The 24789-nt window shown below is 28.9% G+C and overlaps 1 protein-coding gene across 1 annotated transcript in view; it reads right to left on the bottom strand.

Annotated features, from left to right (window-relative positions):
- Window positions 1–7654: 7654 nt before the first annotated feature.
- Window positions 7655–24789, bottom strand: part of LOC111629388 (5'-nucleotidase-like) — a 28020-nt gene continuing 10885 nt past the window's right edge. Inside the window, exons 2-6 of the mRNA XM_023373283.1 lie at window positions 20204–20376; window positions 11579–11656; window positions 11362–11489; window positions 7805–7985; window positions 7655–7732 (exon numbers count right to left, since the gene is read on the bottom strand). Coding sequence (XP_023229051.1) covers window positions 7655–7732; window positions 7805–7985; window positions 11362–11489; window positions 11579–11656; window positions 20204–20376 — 638 coding nt within the window. The remainder of the gene's footprint in view (window positions 7733–7804; window positions 7986–11361; window positions 11490–11578; window positions 11657–20203; window positions 20377–24789) is intronic.

Consider the following 24789-nt stretch of genomic DNA (forward strand, 5'->3'; position numbering starts at 1 on the left):
TGCAAGAAATGAAGCAATCAAAAAAATAATGGATGGACCATCAAAAATTTGGCAATTTACAACATGATGTCGAATGCACAAATTTGTTTGTTTATAACTAAAAATATTCTCGAAATTTCATCAAAAAAATGCATTTGTGACAAAACCTAATTGAAATTCTTATGCAAGAAATAAAAATTGTACAATTATCATTATCATCATGTCAGCGAAGCGACAATAAAATATTTACTACCGTTTTGCAAAACATACCTCTGCGAGAGCGGATTTTCGGCCATGACAAACATGAAAACTAAACATTGTCACTGACTTCAACTTGAAGATGACTCGAGACTGAAGCTGACCAAAAAGCAACCAGATTTTACAAAGTTGTGCAAAGAAAATCGTGCACATTTGTCACATTAAAATTAAACAACCTTAAACAACCTTATGTTATTTTCATTATTATTAGAATTGTATTTTAAAGGTAATAAATGTAAAAAAACTTATTCTATTTATCACTTGCTGTCTACCCACATTAGTGTTACCACCCATCCGGTTTTCACCCAGACAGTCCAGGAATTGATTCACTGTCTGGGTGAACTATTAATTTTGCCCGGAAATATCGTGCGCAACCTGTCGACCTATTTTTTTTTTTATCTTGTACGATTCGTATTCATGCACATCTCCAATATCCAATAGAGCTAAGTCATCTGTAGTTGTTCTTTCTTAATTTAGGTTACTTATGTTACTCCTACCCAAATGTTCCTAGTCTCTAACTGTAACTGATTTAGAACCAGCATGCACTGCATGTTATTCTTTGCATTGCAAAATGGCATTGTGCATGCAACAGGAACTTCTGTTCAAACAAACCTCACCTGCCGTCCGGGTCAGCGATTTTGAAAAGGTGGCAACACTAACCCACAGCTTTGCCCGCATTATATTGAATTTTCTCGTGGGAGTAAGATATTTTCTCACAGTAAAATGTAGCCTATGTCCATCTCCAACATGTAAGCTATCTCTGTGCCAAATTTTATTAAAACCTGTTCAGTGATTTAGATGTGAAAAGATAACAGACATAAGACAGAATTATCTCTGAATTTATAATATTAGTATGGGTTAATATGAATTTCTGCTATAAAGGGTACGCAAATTTGAGCTCTTTCTTGAAGTGGTACGCAGAAAAAACTAATTGTGAACCACTGATCTAGACATTATCATCCAATGTGTCAAAGACATTCAAATCTCAAGCTAAGCCATTTCTGTATTATTTATTTATTATGTATACTGGATCCATTTCTGTATTGACTACATTAAATTATTATATTAAGTTGTTTGGAAAGTAATTTCATTTTTTTTCATAAAAAGAAATAATTTTCTTATAATATATAAATATTTTATTAAATTATGTATTGACCACTTTGGTCCAATACCTTTTGCCATCTTTCTGGTAGTAGCATGATTCCACACTAATAAAAGTTCTGATCTATGCTTACAAAAAACTGATCCAAGTGATTTTTGATAGCTTCATTTGAAGTAAATGTTTTACCATTTAAAAAATTTTGTAAAGACCAGAACAAGTAATAATCCGACAGTGCCAGATCTGGCAAATAAGGTGGGTGTGATAGCACATCACATCAAAGATGTAACAGCTTCTGATGAGTTACCAAACTCATGTGAGGTCTGACATTATCATGGTGAAACACATCTTTTCTGTTGATTAATTCTGGTCTTTTCTGTTTGATGGTTTAACTCAATTTGTTCAGTTGACAGCAGTATACTTCTGAATCAATAGTGGAATTGGCTGGTAGAAGCTAAAAAAAAAAAAAAATTCCCTTAAAATCCCACCAAACAGAGAGCATCACTTTTTTTTTTATAAATATTGGCTTTTGAAGTGCTTTGAGCTGACTCATCTCTTCTACTCCATGATCACCTTTGTTCGACATTGTTATAAACAATCCATTTCTCATCACCAGTTATGATTTGCTTCAAAAATGGATCATTTTCTTGACATTTGAGAAGCAAATCACAGATGTCAATGCAACAAAGCAAATCTCTTTCTTTAAGAACATATGGAACCCATACATCGAGCTTTGAAATGAAACTAAGTCATTTCAAGTGATCATAAAAGATTGAATTTGATAAACTTAATCTCTTAGTGATTTCTTATGTTGTTATTCAGCAAATTTGCTTTAATCAATACGTTTATTTTGTCTTCATCAGCATCAACTGGCCTTCCGGAACATGGTGCATCTTCAATATGGAAATTTTGCAAACCAGTTTTGGCATTGTCGTTCTGTCAACACATCTCCATACATGTCATACAATTTTTTTCTTGCTTGAACAGCATTTTTACCTTTTTGGTAATAAAAAAGCAAAATATACCAAAATTGCTGCTTTTGATTTTTCATATTTGATGGGACACCAAAAAAAAAAAAATTGTGCAGAATCAAACAAAACTTTTTACAAATAAGCCTTGAAATGTCAGCTATCATAATATATAATGACAATACAATTTAGAATGAAATTGATGGGTAAAAATACAACTAATCCCTCTGGTGGTAAAAAATTAAATTACTTTTCAAACCCAATATTATGAAAATTATTAATGTAATCATTCAATATACAATTAAATAACTTTGTCAAATAAATATTAATAGATGTAAAATTGTTAAATATAACTGCTTAATTATTAAATAAATGTATTTTTAACTAATTACAATTAGCAAAAACAGAAAAAACTTCATTAAAGAACTGGATATGAATACCTTTTACTGAAGGGATACAGAAGTGAAATTTAATTTTTATACTCTAAATAATTATTTAGTATAATGTAAAATAGCAATAAATAGTTAATATTTCACTACTTTTAATATGTGTATGCCCATTAAATCAAACTAATGATTATTTTAGGAAAAACAAAATGCAATTCCAAGAAAATTCAAATTCTTATTTTCTGACTATTATATTAGTAAATATATATTTTTCAATCCATCAATCTATCTTCATTGAAAATTAACAGTAAATTTTCATAAAATGCTACATAATAAAAAGTATCTACTGAAGAAAATGTCTTCTTACAGCAAAAGAATCTGTAGATTCTAAATAAAACTAAACTGGCAAAAGATTTTTTGTATTTTTTCCAGTCTGTAGGGGATAAAAAAAAGCTGTTCCTTACAAAATAAGTCGTTCCATTCTGTGGCTATATTTTTATTTTCATTTCTAGAAGCATAATAAACATTCTTTACAAATAAGTCTTTAAGAGCAATTTCCTATGATGATGAACTTGTACTAGAATTTTTTTAATATCATAAAAAGCATATTCATTAGAAAATAGCTGAATATCTTTAATCCCAAAATACTATTTTATCAGTAACTTATATAATGCTATTTATTGATGAGTTGGTTTTTCTCTGGTCAATATTCTTTAATATATCTTTTTTTTTAGACAATTCCTTTTTTAATTTTCCATTTATCTTAAATTATATAAGTTTCATAATGCATTCAAAATTTAAACATTGGAATTTTTCAGTGTTGTGAATCTTTAGAAAAAGATATAAATCTCAAAGTAAAATACAATAAATAAATAATCAATTTTTAATTTTTTCTCAGAAATTTAATTTTCAATCAAATCCTTTCAATGGATATGAAAATTATTATAAACAAAAAATTTTAATTTTTAACCAATTATTTTCTTAACATGTTTAGAACCAAGCATGCATTTATAAGTTAACATATTAGAAATGTTTATTATTTAAATATTCTTTTATTTCAAATTTTATATTCTAGACAATGAATTCCAGAATATGACATAAGTTTATAGCATCAGTTTCATACTATATCCTGTTAAATCATAACTTTAGTTGTTTCATGTTGTTGGTTTCGTAACAAAATATTTTAATCATATTACAGTTTGCACAATGCATTGCCACATATTACACAGACACTATTGTTTTTATTCCATAAGAATTGTCATTTCATCTTGATTATAAATGTAAACTTTGATGTTTTTACATAAGTATAAATGTATCAAATATGAAATTATAAATATGCAAATACTGAAACATTTCATTACAAAATACAAAACCACTGTGCAAATTATGTTTTACTATAAACTAATAAAAATAACTTTGCTTTAATAGACATTCTGCATTCATTTGGTGTAAAAACTTAGAAAACCCAGTTGCCTAGAGTTCTGCCATCTCACTTGTATGAAACAAACTATTACAAAATTGAGAATTATATTCTCAGATTTTTTTAGCTAGTAAAAAAACAAATACTTTATTCTAATTTAAATAAAACTCTGTAACACAATTATATTAAACACACAGAGTAAAATTTACCATCAATATTTTAAATCTGAGTTTTATTTGAATAAATTTCTGTATTTTGAAGTAAGTAATGCAATTCGGTTCAATGGCACTCTTACCATTAACAACAGTTAAATTTTACCAAATTACTACGACAAAAGGAAAGTTTACAAATTTGATTTAAACATCGCAGAGATGCACAGATTTGCTACGGGTACAGTTTTTATTAAAATTTCACAATATTAAAAATAAGAAAAAAACACACACCATCCTCTTTATTGTTCGATGGCAACTAAAAATATATTTTAAAGAGACACACTTAGCACTTACCAAACAATCAAACCATTGATAATTTAATACATTAGAAAAACAAAAAAAATTATTAAACAGATGGAAACTGTTTAAAAAAAAAAACAAGAACATTATATTCAAAGAATTAAATTTATCACAATTGAAATTGGTTACATTAAACGTTAACGAAATTAACAATTAATGCGATAATAGATAATTAAATTAAGAAATAGAACAATTATTGAATGTAATGTTATGGTCGCAAGCAATTATATCCGTTAACAGAGATGAAACTCACCTTTGTTTTTAATAAAAGCGGCATGATAGCTTCCAGAAACGTTATTGTTTCCGTTCTGTCTTTTCCAACCTCTCCAATTGTTGCAGAGACTTTCGGGTTCACTTATCCATGAGCAAAGTGAATCTTCTTCGAAGCGATCGCTGTCTTCGAAGGAAAAACGATCGCCTTCCTCCCAATCGAACATTATTATTATAATTATTATTATTCCAACACAAACTCGAATTCTCTCGTAACCAATTTAACTAAACGATTCCATTAGAAATGAAATTAATCATAATTGAAAACCGTTCTTTTAGCATTTACAAGCGCAAATCAACAAAACAATCCATTCTTCTAGACAGCAGCTGCATTTAGTTTCTCTCTTCGTCTCTACTTTAGGTCATTTCAAGCGAGATTTTTCCTTTATCGATACCTTTGCCACGCGTTTGACACAAGCGATGGTTGATCTTTCCTTTTTTTTTTTTACTAATTCCTATAACTTGAACATGTTTCTACCCGAACCAACAAAAGATGTAAAAACTCCACGATTCCTCCAATTTGTCATTCTTACTTCCGACATTAGATGGCGCTGACCGCTTCCCATTGTCAAACTGCTAATTCGTTACATCACTGTTGCCAGGTGGTAACAGGATTATGGAAAAATCGAAAATTGCCATTTTTTATTCATAATAATATTTTATTTTTTTTTCGGAATTTCTCGGGAGATGAGACGAAATAATTGTTTATGATTTTTAGTAACCTTATGAAACATATTAAATATAATTTACTATTTAATTTGTTTCGAAAAGGATCTTTAGAATAGTAAATGGTTACGTCGGTTTTTCAGAAAATTCAATTTATCAAATTTTTGGTTGGATCGGGTCGTGTTATGATTTTTATCGGTTCGGCAGCAGAAATTAATCGTAAATTATTAAAATTTTAAACGTTTAAAGGTTTATTTTCAACTATGAGCATTTTTAATCAAACAGAATGGTTTCACCATTCTTTTCATCGCCGTCAAGAGAAAATAAATTGGATGAATCTATTCAAATTAATTATTCATTCAAATGAAAAAACAANATCAAAAATGTAAACAATTAAAGATGGATACTTTTTTCCGAAAAATGTAAGAAATTTGAAACTAAAACTTTTAAATAAAAACATTTTACTTTATTTTATGATAAAATACATTTTAAAAATTTATATGTATTTTGTATTATATTGTATTAATAAACAAAATTATTAGCTTATTTTTCACTTATGTAGAACCTAACCATATACCTCACTGTAAATACAGGTTCGTTTTACACCGATTCGATTTGCGCCAGCTTTTGTAGGAACGGAACTGAGGTGTAAACCGAGGGCTATCTGTACCACTGATGGCACTCAGCTGGATGTCGTTTTATCCTAGCATGGTATATACAGCAGTGTCCACAAAAAGGATACAGCTACAAAAAAAGGAGAGGGCACAAGAGCTATTAAAAAGGGCATCATATGTACATTAATAAAATATACTGTACATACACACACATGTATATATATATTATATAAAATATATGTATACTGGTATCTCTTGATTAACGCAGCTAATTAATCCCTTGATGCTACCACATATATTAAAATTGCATTAATCAAATACAGTGGTACCTTAATAATCAATGAAGAAACAATCACAATACTCTAAAACAAATTTTCAGTTAATAACAAATATTTAGGCTGCAATTTGAAAAAATTATAGACCTATAAATTCCCACTGTCATCCTTCCTTACTTAATCTCTTGAACAGAGTTAGATGAAAGTCAAGACCAGATATGAAAACCCCTTAAGGAAAGGAAGCCCTGATTAACTATATATGAACTTCCAGTGCAAACCGGAAGTCATGTTATTTCAATTCAAAAATTTTCCCCAAAAAGAGATACAACTCAATTTCTAACAGAAAAAAATATGATGTACAGGGGTAAAACTACTAATTTGAGGCGGAGAGCATACATTTTAAATAAAATAAATTAAAAATATGATTAAAAATTGCAGTCCGAAATTGTAATGATGTCACAATAAATAATTGCTCATTTTACTTTAATTTTGTCATTAGTAAAAATATTTTCTGTGATAAAAATGAATAACTAATTTAAAAATAAAATAAAACCTTAGAACACCCCTTTGGGATTAAGAAAAGGACAACCCAATGACAAAGGGGGACACATGCCTCTGGAGTAAGCTTACTGTACACACAATCCTGGAAAAAGTTTGAGACCATAATCAAAACTTCATATTTTACAACTCTAAAATATAATAGACATTGCAACTTAATTTGCATACATCCACTGTGTAACCTGAATTGAAATCCAATAGAAAACCTTTGGGGTGATTTAGTAAGAGTGGTTAATACCAATGGAAAACAATTTAATAATGTTTCTGATCTTAAAAAAGCAATTGTGACTGCTTTAGATGAAATTGGTCTTGAAAGGCTAACAACTCTTACTACATCCATGACTGATTAATTGATTATTATTCAGGTTAATGATAAACAAATTAAGTATTATACATTGCTTTTCCCTATTACATTTTGTTTCTATTGTGCTTTTTTGATCCTGGTCTCAGACTTTTTCCAGGCAAATTGCAAGCAATAATTTGTGGTACAGTAGAACCTCCATTATCCGGACCTCCATTATCCGGATTTTCGATTATCCGGATTGTTCAAAATAAACAAAAATTTTACGAATTTGATGATTTGCAATTGACGAATTACGACACTGTTTATGTACGTGACGGAATGCATAACTTTTTTGTTTCAAANAAATTATAGTTCCGAGACTTCTTCGATGACATCGTTTAATATAGACAATTGGCTTTTCTCACGTTCTAATTTCTCTTTGAACTGTAATAAACAAAGCAAAGTTATACTTAATAATTGATTGCTAACAGATAATTTAGAAATTATCATTCTTACTTCTTCAGTTAATATCTGTATCCTTCCTTCGACTTTTGGGGCCAATCTACACTGTTCGTGTTCAATCTCTTCAATAGAAACAGTACGCACCAGTGGTATATCTGGAGCAATGGTATCGCAGCTCATGGATCGCATCAGACCAGAGAAACTGGGTATCTCGTCAAAATGCCGCAGACTGGCTCTAAAATTACAAAACTTGTAAATACATAAAATATTGAAACTCATAAATCATTAGAATGTTAATTTACTATGGTTCATGCAAAAACTATAATGAGCAAATATTTGACACAAGAATGCTGAAAACTTGCACTGACTTTGGCATTGATAGTCAAGAAATCACAATAATTAAGAAGGAAAATGAAAGCTACACACAAACTTATTGAAATCTGAATTTGATTCTCAAACTATGACTTTCTATTCGATATTCTTTCTTTCATATGTTAATTTCTACATTTTTATGCACTTTATTTTTGAATTCATATCTTGTACAGGCAGACTATAGATTATGTAAGGGTAAAGTCAAAAGCACCTCAACCTGAATGATCCATTATGCACTCATGCAATATTACTTAAGAAATTCTATCTCCATGAAGAAAGCAAACCTCTAAAGCTGGGAGACATCTCTAGGCCTCTAAAGAACAATTTGGGGTTGCCCTAGAAAAGGTCTTTATTCTTGCAAATCAGATGAAGAGAAGTCTCTTCAGCAGAGCTGCAAAAGGCTAAGGAGGAAAGTTTCATTTGGTATAAATGTTTACAAAAGTGACCAAAATCAGACATGATTCATGCTAAAAGCTAGAAAGTTCACACAGAGCAAGTCAGACAAAAATGTCTTGCTCTGACTTAATCCAAAAATAATCCACTGCTTTAAATGACTGGTAACAGTCCAATCATTGACAGCTCTAGAAAAATTATTGGAAGAAATTCTAAGATCTGGCTCATGTCCTACAAAGAGGTATGAAGCTTCCTTCTTGGCCAGTAGATTAGCTCTTACATAACCAGCTCTGCACCCATAAGAGAAACTATTGTAGGCAGCCAATTTCATTCACTTGTCAGATGCAAAACAGCACTCCCAGACAAGAACTGAAATGACAAAAGTCAAGTGCCTTCAAAGCAGCCTGACTGTCAGAAACAGTACAGAAGGTAGCCTTATTAAGAGGACACCTATGTAAAATGATCATTTTATTTATGTCAGGCTGCAAATTTTAATTCATTTAATTTAAAATAAATGCTCTCCACCTGAAATTAGTACTGTAGTTGCCTCTGTACATTATACTTTTCCTTTAGCAATCGAGCTGTGCCAATCATCTATCTAACACCTTTCAGGGAAAAATGTTTGAATTGAAATAACATGATATAGTTAATTGGGGCCTACTGCTCCTAATGTTTCCATATCTAGTTTTGTCTTTCATCTATCTAACTCCGTTCTTAAGATTAATTAAGGAAAGACAGATGGACAACAGTGGGAATTATAGGCTACAATTTTTTCAAATTACAGCCCAAAAACAGCAAGCAAATCAACTTGAAACACAACGGGGAACTTAGCCAGAGGGACAAAAATGTTTTGCCTATGCTGGTTTGGATTTCTCTGTAAACAAGACTAAATCCTCTAGATCAATGGTTCCCAATTAGTGGTATGCGTACCCCCAGGGGTACGCGAAATTGCATGAAGGGGTACGCACGGCAATCTAAAATCTATCAATTTAAAATTTAAATGCAAGAAATGAAGCAATCAAAAAAATAATGGATGGACCATCAAAAATTTGGCAATTTACAACATGATGTCGAATGCACAAATTTGTTTGTTTATAACTAAAAATATTCTCGAAATTTCATCAAAAAAATGCATTTGTGACAAAACCTAATTGAAATTCTTATGCAAGAAATAAAAATTGTACAATTATCATTATCATCATGTCAGCGAAGCGACAATAAAATATTTACTACCGTTTTGCAAAACATACCTCTGCGAGAGCGGATTTTCGGCCATGACAAACATGAAAACTAAACATTGTCACTGACTTCAACTTGAAGATGACTCGAGACTGAAGCTGACCAAAAAGCAACCAGATTTTACAAAGTTGTGCAAAGAAAATCGTGCACATTTGTCACATTAAAATTAAATAACCTCTGACCAAAAAGCAACCAGATTTTACAAAGTTGTGCAAAGAAAATCGTGCACATTTGTCGCATTAAAATTAAATAACCTTATGTTATTTTTATTATTATTATTAGAATTGTATTTTAAAGGTAATAAATGTAAAAAAAAACTTATTCTACTTATCACTAGCTGTCTACCTGCACCTTCGCTTGCATTATATTGAATTTTCTCGTGGGAGTAAGATATTTTCTGGCAGTAAAATGTAGCCTATGTCCATCTCCAACATGTAAGCTATCTCTGTGCCAAATTTTATTAAAACCTGTCTGGCAGTTTACAGACAGACAGAATTACCTTCAAATTTATAATATTAGTATGGATTAATATGAATTTCTGCTATAAGGGGTACGTGAGTTTGAGCTCTTTCTTGAAGTGGTACGCAGGAAAAACAAATTGGGAACCACTGCTCTAGATCTTTCCCATTTGACAGTTTGCAGACCTCTGGAGTCCATGGTATCATGTACAGTACATAAAAATCCAAACTTTTTAAACACTCATTTTTGCAATAGTTTCTTGACATGACTTATGATATCTCATTGAAAACATTTTTCAATATACTGTACACTTGACCAATTCTGGGTGAAGGCATATTGCTATCTACCTATCAACTGCAGCTACTGCACAGACACTTATCAACTGCAGCTACTCCATGGATACCAAAACTTTCAACAAGTATGGGGTCCATGGCTTACTTTTCAAAAAAATCTAGGAACGAGTTTCATAACTTTCTGGCTGTTATGAGATTTTATTTTTAAAATATCGTTTATATTATTAATCATAATAAATATATAAAATTTTGTGGCACCATCTGTTATGAGATTTTGTTATAAAAACTTTCTATATTTTTAATTATAAAATGGCAAAATGCTTAATTTTGAGGGTAGAGATGAATTTTATATAAAAAACTGTATATGCTAACAACTAAAATTTTCATTAAATCCAAACCCATTTGAGATATGACACATGACGACCCCCTCAACCTTTCATCACCAAAATTTAATAGCATTAATGCCCCTTAAACACAAGATACCATGCCAAATTTCACTTCTTAATCTTTACCCCATCTTGAGATATTACAAAATAGACACCAACACACACATCCATGGAATTTTTTTTGCCATTTTATTGACTTGCCAATCAAGGCAACTAGGAAATAAAACTAAGTAATGTTTATCAAACAGGTAACATTTTGTCAGAATTCATCAAAAAGATGCATACCTTTTCAAAATATCCCTTACCAAAAACAAATGATCAAAAGAACTCGAGTGCAATGGCAAACTGACAAGATTGAGTTGGCCATTACACTTGATTGATTGAATTATTTCAGTTGAACTCATCTTTTAAAACTATGACCAGAACCTAAAGCAACTTTAAAAATTAAAAAATTATTAATAATATTTACCTTCTTGAAACACAAAATAAACTCTGTCTGTGATGAGAACGTTGCCTTGCAGCACCCATCAAAATCTTTATGGATCTGAAGTGATTTTGAACTGAAATACATAATTCGGGTGTGTTTTCTTCATCAGTCTACATAAAAAACAATAATAGTTATAATCTTTATTTTTTTATTGAAAATAACGTTACATTTTATTATAAATATTAAAAAAGACACATACTATAATTTCACATTTCTTCAGAGCTTCATATCCATCTCTTCCTAAGGCACAATATTTTTTTGTGGCAACAAGGTAAACCTAAACAATTTACAAAAGATTTCAAAATGAATTATTAACAAAATGGGAAAAATAAACAGTTGACAAACAAAATCTTATTAAAAAATATTCAACTTTTCGGTGGTAAATTTTCAAATAATTTCTTAAGTTATGTAGATAACGAATGTATTACGTTGCGGGAGGTATCATCGTTTGTGACGTCACTCGTTTCCGGTTTGATATCATATTTTACATTAGTTAATGATACCATTTCGGTATTTAAATTAGCCTACTTTCATCATTTAATTACTGGTTGGTAAATTGTGTGATGCTGCGCTAATTTCAATCGTTAAAAATTTCAAAATAATCTTTTAATTAATAGAAATTAAGGTTTTAATTGTGTATTATATTTATAAAATATTCATTCGAGTAATTTTCTATATTAATAATTATTAAAATTTACAAATTATCTTATATTTTTTATCGTGATACACGTGTTAATTTACGTGCCTCATCCCCTACACGAGACTAAATTTTTATGAAATTATTTAAATTTTGTGTGTATATTTGAGGTCATATATGCTAATAATGTCATGTTTTTTTTTCATATATAAATACTTGAAAGTGTGTGTGACCTGTATGTAAATTTCTCCGTGTTAAATATTATTGTGTATTGTGTCATGTTAAAGGCATGCTGTGTTACTGTTATAGAATTTTTAAATATCTTAAACTATTCACTTTCTACTTTTGGATCTTCTAAAAATCTGTGTTACATAAAGTAAAAAAATAAAGTGTTCATACTAAAACTACGTTTTTATATTTTTTTCCATCGTTTCTTGGGATAAAATCCTGTATTTTTCCATAGTTTAGGCGCATAATTTGCCAGATATATGCCCATATTTTTTTAGTCAGAAAATGTATTAGTTTACTTGAAGACTAGAGGCTTATACACGAATATATTTATACCTACAGCTTACATAATACATAATATGCATACCAAGGTATACACGTAAACGTTGAAATCATACTCAAAATACCTGAAATATGTTGAAAAAGCATATGTTGTAAACGTACCAATAGCTTGCAGATAACACATACTTATATATATATATATATATATATTTATTTATTTTTTTTTTAATGCATACATGCACTGATGTGTGCTCATGAGGTACAGTATAGTACATAAAACAGAAGCACACATGTATGTATATTCTACAGTATAAATAAATATATATAGCTACATGAATAATGAAATACATACATACATACTGTACACACTAGGTTCTACATATGTATGTATTATAGCATACATATGTATGTATTATAGCATGATATGTAAACTATGTGCAGAAATACTGATATGTAAACACAGTATGTGTATAGATATATAGATATAAATGTATAAAAACACATACCAAGTATGTAAATATGAAAATATACGCACACAGACACAGAAACTACTTTTAAAATGTTACATTTCATTCAAATCTTGACTTATTTTCAAGTAGAAATACTTTTACTCGCTTAAAGATAAATGCAAAATTAAATTAAAAATCAAGAAATTTACCTTAAATTAGAAGAAAATATATATAGCCCATAATAATAATATTTTTATTCTAAAAATAAATAATGGAGAAAGCTTAAAGTCATTTGGCAATAGAAATTAATTACTCAATAAGATATTATTCTATAAATGAGTAAAGGCATTAAAATACCTTTTATAACTAAGTGCTTCAGTTAATTTGAAATTTGAGTTTATGGTTGTATTAGCACAATTCAATCATTAAATTTACTACTACGAACGAATGAGTCGAGAAGAGTTGATGCTTTTACCTACAACACACGCGTTGATTTATATAATACACTTATATAACTTAACATAAACTTTAATTATCCTTATTTTTAACGCTTATACAAGACGAAAATATAGAAAAATAAGAAAAAAACATCAGAATTATCGAAGAAAAATAGCGAAGAAGTAAATAAGAGCGAGTGAATTTGTGACCCTTTTCAAACGCTTGAATTACATTTATTTATGAAATTTTGAAACTTTACACTATAATTATTTATTTTATTAATTGTTTTCTTAATTCTATTTACAATTTAAAGTATTTTTTAAAGGTTTTTCAAACAGCAGCGCGCATTTATAACGTATACAAGTGGATCCTTTAGTGTTACAAAACGAGTAAATTTAGGACAAAGAAAATATTATTCTTTCATTTATTACATGAAAATTGTTTTACAATCTCGCTCTTGTTTATTATATAATAAAATTAATTACTAGGAAATACTTAAAATAGAGATCTCGATGCGCTGACCTAAAGAAAATACCAAGCATTTATTTTCCACTTGCTCCTTTTTTCTTTTTTTTTTCCTTCTGTTCTAGACATTATAAATAGACTTACAACTTTACTTGCGCTTTCGTATCAATTCCCCTTTCATTACTCACAAAGACTACTTATCTCTTTGCTGAATAATTATTAAACATTAGTTCTAAAGATGATAATTGGATCTACAATTATCAATAATTAAAAATTATGATACTTTTAACGATACATTAAATATGATAAATGAAACTAATCGGAGTATGGGAACGTCTAATTTTCTTTGCTCGAGAAATGCTTAATTTTATATTCCAAATGAAAGATTTCTGTTTGTTTTATTTAAAAATCATTACGAAATTTAATTTTAAACATAAATTTTTGATCAATTATCCTTAATTTTATTAGTTTTCTGCCATTCGAATGAGTAAAATTTCGTGTGAGAAGTGTAGCAATGTGTAGTTTTTTTTTCTGTTCAAAAATGTATAATTTTATGTATTAAATGAAGAATTTTTTAGTCTTTTTTACATTAAAATACACTAATAAATTTATTTTTAAACATAAAATAAGGATAATTATTCAAAAATTTATCATTTTTCTGAATTCAAACTGGTGAAGAGTGGACAAATTCGGTGTGAAAAGTATGGTAAGACGTCATTATATTCATTAATAAATACATAATTTTTATATTCTAAAACGAAGAAATACTATTTATTTTATATGAAAAAGCTTAAATTATTTAATAAAATAACTTTTAAAACATAAAAATAAAGAAAATTAATGGAATAAATAAATATTTTTCTCTTAAAACACGTAAACAATAAGTAAATTCTGTGTAAAATACGACTCGAAACAATAACAATTTAACATTTTTATCGAATCCCATTCGGTTGACTTTTGTTTAACTGGTTAATATATGAAGTCATACTTGTTCTTTGTCGGTTAAAAAGATAAAGTAGTGGAGTCTTAAATCAGGATAATGTCATATTGTTGTTCACGTAGCGAGTAGTAAGTCAAAGGCAATGGGCCAAACTACATCTCCCCACTCTTTCAGTCTATCTTTACTACTACTGTCCAGTTTACCCCACTGGGCAGTAGTACAAGGTTGAAAAATCATCATTCTTTCAAGACATGGATCGAATTCGACTTTCTTCATCCAAGTGGAAAGAGCCAAAATGGTAAATGATTAAATCAGACATTAATGGGCAACTGTATAACAGTCGAGTCAGCTGAAAGTTATATAAGAGAAAAATGGGTTTAGATACGATATTTAGAGTATTAAATTCTTAAATAATTTGTAAACTAGCAGCTGTAAATGATATAAAAGTACAGTTAGGGATGGCATTAAGTTACATAATACAGAAAGAACACCAAGAGCAGTGATAAAGATATCAGCATCTTCAATTGAAAATGTCACGTTTACGAGTAGAATGCATTAAGATAGAGTTATTATCTTTTAATTATGATAATTATGTACGAGTATGGAATGAAATATAAACATCTTTTCGGAAAATTATGCTAATTCCAAGCAATTAAATTGAATTCATACTTAGTCATATCATTAAACATCTTAATTCAGTAACAAGGTTTCATCTACGTCGTTATTTTTTTAAATAAGGTTAATTAACTTTATATAAAAAGTATTTTAAATGTTATTTAAATTAATTTATCTATCTAAGTTATTTTATTTATAGATTTTATTCTTAGTTTTATGGCTTAGAAGAGAAGAAATCTAGAGCATGAGTATAGGTCTAGAACATTAGATTTTGCGTCTAAAATACTCATTTTTCTTTGGAAATATTTATAAATTTTATATGCGAAATCATGTATAAAATATTATATTTTATAATAATTTTATTTATAAATTTTTCTTTAAGATTTATGAGTGAAAATAGAAGAAATTTAGCATATGAGTATAGGTCTAGCATAAGATCTTCATTCAAAAATCAGGTATTTATATCAAAATTTCTTGTGGATATTTATGAATTTTTTATGTAAAAATATATAAAAATTTTATATCTTTTAAAACTAGTTTTTGTATATTTTTAAACTTTTTAAATTTTCATATTTAATTATTTGAGAAGGTCTTATGTATTTAAAAAAGTTAAAAGAAACCTTACTTATATGCAGAAGGAATGTCTTTAAGTCTAGTTTTTGGCAACGTTTTTAAGTTTTAAATATATAAAAATAGATAAAATAGTGTTTAAATTAAAAATACTTTTTAAAAATTATAAAAAAAATTTGTNCGTTTAAAATTCTGAAAAAAAAAAAAAAAAAACACCAGTTTAAATAGATTAAGAGAGACCATTTGTTGTTCTCAAAAACAATTTTTGTTCTGACGTAATGTTTTAAGACCTCTTGAATAAAAACTTGTTTTAAGATGTTTCCCATCTCAGTTTAACATTCATGCTTAATATTTGAAATATTAATTAGCACTGCACGTGTAAACATTTGTTAATTAATGGAAATATTATAAAAAAAATATAAACTATTTTAATTGTAGAAAAATCTGAAAGTTGTCTAGAGAAACCTGGAATTCTCAATTTTTGATACAGGGTACCAAAAATTGAAGTGTAAGAATTGAAAAAACATCCTTTATATGTTATTTTAGATATTGTTGTTACAAAGATTGTAAAATCTAATGCCAATTATTTAAATATTTTATTTAAATTAAAATTTTAATTGATAATCTTGGACAGTCTTAAACAAAATTTATAAGCTTTTGGCCACAAGTATCTCATTATATGCCACTGCTTTTCCACTACTAATTTAAAACAAATCATTAAGCATAAACATAACTAAGTAATAGCTTAAAATGTAACTTTTTGGATAGGAATTTGAAATTTAATTTTCATTTCAGCATTTATAAGGTAACAATCTTTTAATATTTTATTGAATTAAAAGTTATTTTCAAAATATAACAAGTTATATTACTATTTTTAAAATATTTTATTTCTACACCTGTTTAAAGTTTTTAATACATTTGTATTTATTAAATGTGATTTTGATTTAAATAATTATTTATATATTTTTTTGATTTTATGATTATATATAATTATGCATTGATCATCATTAAGTGATACTTAATAAAATTGATAACTGGACTATAATGACAGAATAACTGATGTATGCAATTTAAAAAATGTTACATCTTTTATCCTACAAAAGCATATATAAACAATTTTCAATGTTTATTTTTTAAATTTATTATTCAAATATTAAGCTTAAATTCTTACTGTTTCAACCAGTTTTTCAGAAAAAGTAACACATTTATAATAATATATAGCAGACAAATTACCTTAATAACAACAGTTTGCAATGTAATTTTTATTAAATTTTGTAAAATTAAGTTCCATAAGTATTAATTATTGTGAGGATCCAAATCCAGACTTTCCGTGTGTTTATATCATTTCATCATAAGATCACATTGTAGTCATACTTTCATTCCACGGTGTCATAAGATCACAGTGTAGTTATACTTTTGTTCAATAACTATCAACTTTTACACCTGGGAGTTAAATCTCTGTTAAGTTCTCAGACCTAATAAAGACGCTTTCTCATCACCTTTCGACCTAGTATCGTGATTTTAACAGTTCAACATTAGACAAGAACAACAAAGTGAGTCAGTCGTCGCCAGTTCTTCCATCGGATTACTTCTACATAATATCTGTGCTCCTTGGGATACCTCTTCGCATTTGAATATCAAGAATCGCCTAATATCAAAGGAAAAAGTCAGAACTATTGGACTTAACACTACCTTCCCAAACTTTCTGTCTTACCGACTGGATCCAGATCAAGATATCAAAAAAAAAAAAAAAAAAGTATTTATCGCCACGCGTATGAATTGTAAACTCTCTCTCTCTCTCTCGAGAACACTCAGTTAACTTTACTATCGAACTTTACTAGCAACATATTGTAAGATATGTATTCCCTATCATTACCCATTAAACATTTGTTACATTAATCTAGTCTACTAAGGAATCACTCTGATTGCTCACGCGACCACTCACGCCCAAACGAAATGGTTTCTGTGTCTAACCGTGAAGACACAGTGGTGTCAGTCCCGACAAAACTTGTCATTGCAATCTTCACCGACGCAATGTTGACCCTTCAGACACGTGGTGCCGAAGTATAGGGAGGCCCTTCGGCATTGTCACAATATTTCATCAATTATATGCAATTGTCTTCACTACTTCTCAATTTGTTTTTGTATTATTTTTAGAAATAATTTAATAAGATATTACTAAGATTCTTTGGCAAGCATATTCAATTCAAATTACAAAACAAACTATATAAAATACTGTATATCACTTAAAAGTCAGATAGTGTACGATAAAGAACCTCTCTACCGTTATAGATTCAGGTTTGAATCCAATTCAGATTCCCATAATTTATAATGGCTGGTATAGATAAGAACCTTTCATCTCTCACATCTATGCTGTTCAACACTGTTGCAGATCAGATCCATCATAAGTGAAACTGTGACTAGCCCTGTACTATGACTTTAAACAAAGTTAATTCAAAGTCATAATATTTGCAGCTTTAGTATTTTGTAAAATAAAAAACAAAATATTATTTTAATGTGTAAAAAGCAAATTTATTTTGATATATAATATATATAAATGCTATACTTTTTCTACATTAATCTAAGACACATATTATACCAGGTGATCAAATAAAAACAGGAGTCCTGAGAAGTTTGGCAACTCCATCAGTTGATGGCTTTTGGCTGACATATTACTGATTCTCAAGTTTAGTCTTTTAGCCTGTTATTGTTATTTAAATTAAGTGTCACAATAACTGAAAATGCTTTATATCACTGATTATTAACCTGTAGTCTGTGGATACTAGGTGACCATAAGGCTTGCTTAGAAAGTCTGGAATACTTTAGAATACTTTGTCAATGTTACAAAAATTAATTAAATAGTATAAATAAATAAGTACACTTGTCAGTTGAATGTGAAATCATGTTCCAATTGAGTGTTTATAAATTTTATTCCCTGAACCTTTCTTGACTCAAATAAATAACTAATAAGATTTTTGGAAGATTTGACCAAGTTTACAAAACCTTAAAGGCAATATATTTTTTCATTCCAAATATAAGAAAAAAATTGGATTTGGGATCCTTCCATGGTAAATATTAACAAAATCAAAAAACTGACAGCAAGAGAAGAAAATAACTTGATAGAAATCTATACAGATGGTGTTTTGAAATAGTAGTTCAATACAAATTCTCTTAGAATTTTTGGCTAAATGTGATCCATCTAAAATTCTCAGAAAGAATAATGAAAATTTTAATTTAATTATCACTCACATAAACATGTGAAAAAGATTTCTGAACATTATTTTATATTAAAAATAAATATAGAAATCGTTGAATAAAAACTCAGAATCGGTTTATCCAGTATTCCAACTACACAGTATATTTTCAAGGTTGTCACTTAGATGCAGCATCAGCCTTCTCATTAAATTAAGAACAAGTTTTCTACTTATTAATACATGTGTTATGAGTACAATAATTCTACTTCTGAATTTCAGATTTTTGAAATTGCCAGGGAATCTGTGATGTCTGGACTATTTGAATGTAAGCCCATGAAAAAGAACATTTGCCTTACACTACAGAATAGAGTTTTCATAGTGTAAAGTTATATAAAAAACTTACTGAAAATTAAGGCAACAATTCATGTGTAAATATCCCAATTTTCTATGTTTACAAAGTTTTTAAAAAGTGGTGGTCTACAGACTGTGTGTAACAAAAACAGAATCGTTGTAAATAAAATGTTATCTGAGAAAAACAATCTGATCTGATGTAAAAATCTGATTATTGAAGATAATTGGATTAAGAATATTTACATATATTCAAAAGCAAATTCAATGAAATCTTTAATGCATTTATTTGAAGTGAGTAAATGATGTTTTAGTTTTGTTCATACAGTTACAAAAATAATCAAATTTAGCCTCTTATGACATAAGGGTTGTCCAGAAACATTTTATTTATTTATTTAAAGTTTCAATTATTATCTCTTATGTCCATAATATATAAATTTTCAAGATTTAAATATTTCTTGAGATGCATTAAAGAAAAAAAAACTATCTTATAGCATTACCAAATCTGACTTGCAGCATTGCCAAACTCCTCATGCTATTTTTTGCAAGTCTTTTTGTTTGATCAACCAATATATCCCACTATTCAATTATTAAACAATGAAATAGTATAGCTAAATATGATAACAACTACATATAATTTACATAAAATGTAAAATACTTGATTCATATCCAAAGGTTCAAAGCTAACTTTGATATCTGCAGGATCAATTCTTTCACCTGGCGGTTTCATGGGATCAAACTTGAAACTAATTCCAGCTACTTGAGGAAATCTACCATCTAATCTGGGATACTGAGATACGCCATTCTCTAATGCTTTCCATACCTGATAGCCTGGATAAATAAAATTAGAGTTGAATATCTAAATTTTTATTGAAAGCTTGTGTGAATACAAAAATTTTTTATTAAAATAATTTGAAAGTATAAATACTACATTATTCAAATGAACATATTTCACCAATTTTCTTTTTTAAGATAAACCTTTTCATAAAATCTGAAAAGATAATAGTCTTTTAATCCTTCAATAGCTCATTAATTTATTGTTATACTATATAAAAAAATAAAGTTCAAATGTTAATGTAATCATAATAGATCTTGCTGGGCTGCAATATGAAAAAATCGTAGACCTATAAATTCCAACTGTTTTCCATCCATCTGTCTTTCCTTAATCTCGAGACTGGAGTTAGATATATGAAAGATGAGACCAGATATGGAAAGCGTAGGGCAGAGGTGGCGAACCTATGGCATGCATGCTCAAAGTGGCACGTCGAAGAGATCAACCAGCATGTTTATCATCTTTCAATCAGGTTCTTTACATTCACTCTAATTACAGCATATTATTTTACTTGTATTTATTTAAATATAGTTTTTTAAAATTCTTTTCGACCTGTGGGCACTAAGAGGACTTTTTTATTTTGCAAACCCACAATGGGACAGCCAAGTGTTGAAGAATGGATCACCATCTGAAAATTTTCTGGGGTTTTGACCTTGGGTCCACAAGAGCAATAAGCTACCACTTTGACTGTTCAGCCATTCGGCCAAATTTAAGTGTAGTTACTCAAAGTCTAAAACTTCTGCATGCATAAACATTTTTAAAGAAAAGTATGCTTAATATGCTTACTATGTGGCACGCAGACTCAAAAAGGTTCGCCATCCCTGGGCTAGGGGCAAGAGGCCCCAATTAACTATATAAGAACTTCTAGTTTAAACCAGAAGTCACATGATTTAAATTCAAAAATTTTCCCCAGAATGGAGTTACATAGATAACTGGCATGACACTGTTGTTATCAAGAAAAATATGATGTGCAGGGACAAGACACTACTAATTTGTGATCAAGAGGATATATTTTTAATTAAATAAATTTTTAAAAATGATTAAAAATTACAGCCTAGCATTGTGAAGATGTCACAATAATTTTTGCTTGTTTTAATTTTAGTTCTATAATCAGAAAATAAATCTTTTATGTCACAGTATTTGCATTTATTTGAATAGTAAATTATTAAAATAAAAAATGCTTTGTATTTCTACTTTTGTCCTCAATTTGTGTCAATTAAACAATTTTGTTCACAAACAATTGTGATTAATTTAATCCTCTATTTTACAGTAGAAGAATTATTAAATTTTTAAATTAAATACAAATAACTATGTTGAAAATAATTTCATAATCAAAAATGCTAAATGAAAAAAATATTAGATTGTATGGAAAGTTTATGCATTTTTTTAATTACATACTATATATTATTTAATGGTAAATATTGTAGAAAAATAATGACAGCAATATAAACTAATCAATCTTCTCCTAATCTTCATCCAAGAAAAGACTGTATCTACATAAATAAACTTAAATATATTTATCTTGCTCAAACAAATAATAAACTCATTAATTGAAAATTGATGTATTTAGTAAACTAATAGTTTAAAATACACTAATGATGATCATTTTGATTATAATAAAAATGATCATTGTTAGTGTATTAGTGTATAGTATTTACTAAATAACAAATGAATTTAACTAGAAAATTCTTTTCTGTTTTCTATATTTTTCAGATATACAATATCAGATAGACTACCTGATTACTACAATGAGAAAATATTTAATATAGTATGAAAAATAAAAATTTTAAAATTATTNTTGTATTAATTTCAAATAATTTCCAAAAAAAACTTAAAATTGAAGTAAAAAATAGAAATTTGTAAAAGTATTTTCAATAATTCTTCATCACCAACTATTGTAAATTTAGTTATGTGGAACAAAACTATTAATCCAATACTCAGGGCTGTCCAGAGGATAATGGGAGCTTGGAGAAAATACATATTGAGACTCTATAAAACATTAAATTATATTATAGGAAGTACAAAAAAAAAAAAAAAACATTCCTACAGACCTAGGGCAATCTGCTCCTTTTGTTCCTGTGGGTATCCCTGCCCATATCTTTGAAGATTAAATTGTGGAATAATCAAAATTTTTCAAGTCTTGTAAATTTTTGAACTATATAACACAGTCAAAACATTTTTAATAATTAATAAGTAATTCTTCAGTGTATGTTGTTAAACTCTAGTGTGATTGAAATTATCTGATCATTAAGGTCTGGATTTTTGGCTGCTGCACCCACTCAGTTTTTGAAACTGGCAGAGTGTAAAAAGACAAACTATGTCAGTTTTAGTGCAGTAGGCCCACTCATTGCCAAATTGTTTAGCATCCAAATGCACCAAAACCACAAACCTGCCCTCAAAATGGCAACTAGAATCCAAACTATATATTTTGCACCCACCTTCCCCTTTTTTACATTTTCAAAAAATATGTTGACAATTATCTCTCTTTTTGGTGATTTTTATTCATTCACTTGAGGGGAAAAAACAAATTCATTAAACCGGACCACATATGCTGAGGAAAAAAATACGATAATTAGCTTACTCTCTTCTTTTGTTGAGAGAAGGAGGTAAAGGGGAATTTACTGGACTAAACAACTAAGCCTTAGGATTGTTATAAGAATGTATACAGATTCACTGTAAATGTGCAACATGTGTTTTCTTTTCTAAGAAAAGAACAATCTAGAAAATTCTATATTCAGATCACTTTACCCTGACTTGTGAGTGCAACAGTTCCAATTCCTTTGTTTGGTGTTGGCAACATTAGAAAATGGCAAAATTGTCTACATCTAAACTGAACATTTTAGCAAATAAGTTTAAAGATGGAGGCGTATGCACAGATGGAAAAGTTCTTTGCTGTTCCATTTGCAATTATGTGATTTTGGTTGATGTGAAACACTAAGAAATGAAAATCAGGCAACACATGAGTTTGGAAAACAATAGAGAAGGCAAAAAAAAAAAAAAAAGGAATTTCAAGCAGATATTTATTCGAGCAGAATTTCGAGATGAGAGCACTCTTAGGAAAAAACATTGTGAAGCCAGTTTATGATCAAACAATATCTAAAATCCTGGATGTTGTCAGAGACAATCCTGTAGTGTTTTGGATGAAACAACAGATTCCACAAAACGGTACATGCTGAACATTCTTGTTGCACCACTAACCAGATACTATATGCAACCAATGTTGTTCAAAATGTACCAACTTGAAAATACAAATTCACCTACAGTGTCCAAAGCTTTCAATGATGTTTGTGTCAAGTTGTGACCAGTACAAAAAGGTTTGCTTGTCACAGATCAACCATCTTACATGTTGTCAGCATTCTCAAATTAGAAGTGCATCTATAAAAGCATGTGACTTATCTTGCCCACGCCCTACACAGAGTATGTGAATGTATTCGAGTAGAATATAGCAAGGCCAACAACTTCATTTTGAAAATGAAAATGGTTCTTCTCAAGTGCCCTGGTTGGAAGCGCTTGTACCAAGATGTAACTGGGCTGCCATTACCACCCAGCCAGCGGTCTTGGATAAACAGTGTGGTATTCTATTGTGAGAACTTTGAGAAAATTAATGTGTTTATCAATGAACTTCCTCCTGGTGATTCTGCAGCTGTCAATAGGGTCAAGAAACTGGTTGCTGATCCATTAGTGACCACAGAGCTCTGTGCATTTGTAAAGTTATTGGTGGATAAAATTAATGAGCTGGAAAGACGTGGAACTGAAATGAGGGATCAGTGGAACATTGTAAGTCAGGCACTTGATGTACTGGATGGTTTTGTCCTGGACAAACTCAGATCTAGTTTATGAAAAAAAATTCCAATTTGAAAAGTATTTTGAATTGCACTGAACTAGAATTCCAATTAAAAATGAAACATGCCCCCTTAGTCTCAGTCAACGTAAAAAAGTCTTTTTTGTTATATAAAGACATTCTATCCTCCAAATGAGAAAACTTCACTTTTAAGAATATTGAAATAGTTACTGTTGTAAATTGCAATGCTATCTTTATGTGTAAATTGCAATAGACAACTATGTAGTTTTTAAATATAATATTTCTTGTTGGTTTTTGTCTTAATAATACAGCATTTAAAAGCACTCAAAGTAGCACCCAAATGAGCACCTAATCTATTCTAAAAATGCACCCAAAAATCCAGACCTTACTGATCATATAAAAATCTATATATTCAACCCCATAAAATTAACTTAATTAATAATTTAGTATGTTTGTAAAGTTAATGGTTTCATTAAATACATTTACCTAAGCTATATTTTTTATTAACAATGATTAAAACTGTAAAAATGTTTATTATTTATTTATTTTTGAAATATCATATATAAATAAATGAACTTTTTTACAATAAACATATAATTATATTTATATA

The sequence above is a fragment of the Centruroides sculpturatus genome, unplaced genomic scaffold, assembly GCF_000671375.1.
Source record: "Centruroides sculpturatus isolate CEXI.00-Female unplaced genomic scaffold, Cexi_2.0 scaffold621, whole genome shotgun sequence".
NCBI lineage: Eukaryota > Metazoa > Arthropoda > Arachnida > Scorpiones > Buthidae > Centruroides > Centruroides sculpturatus.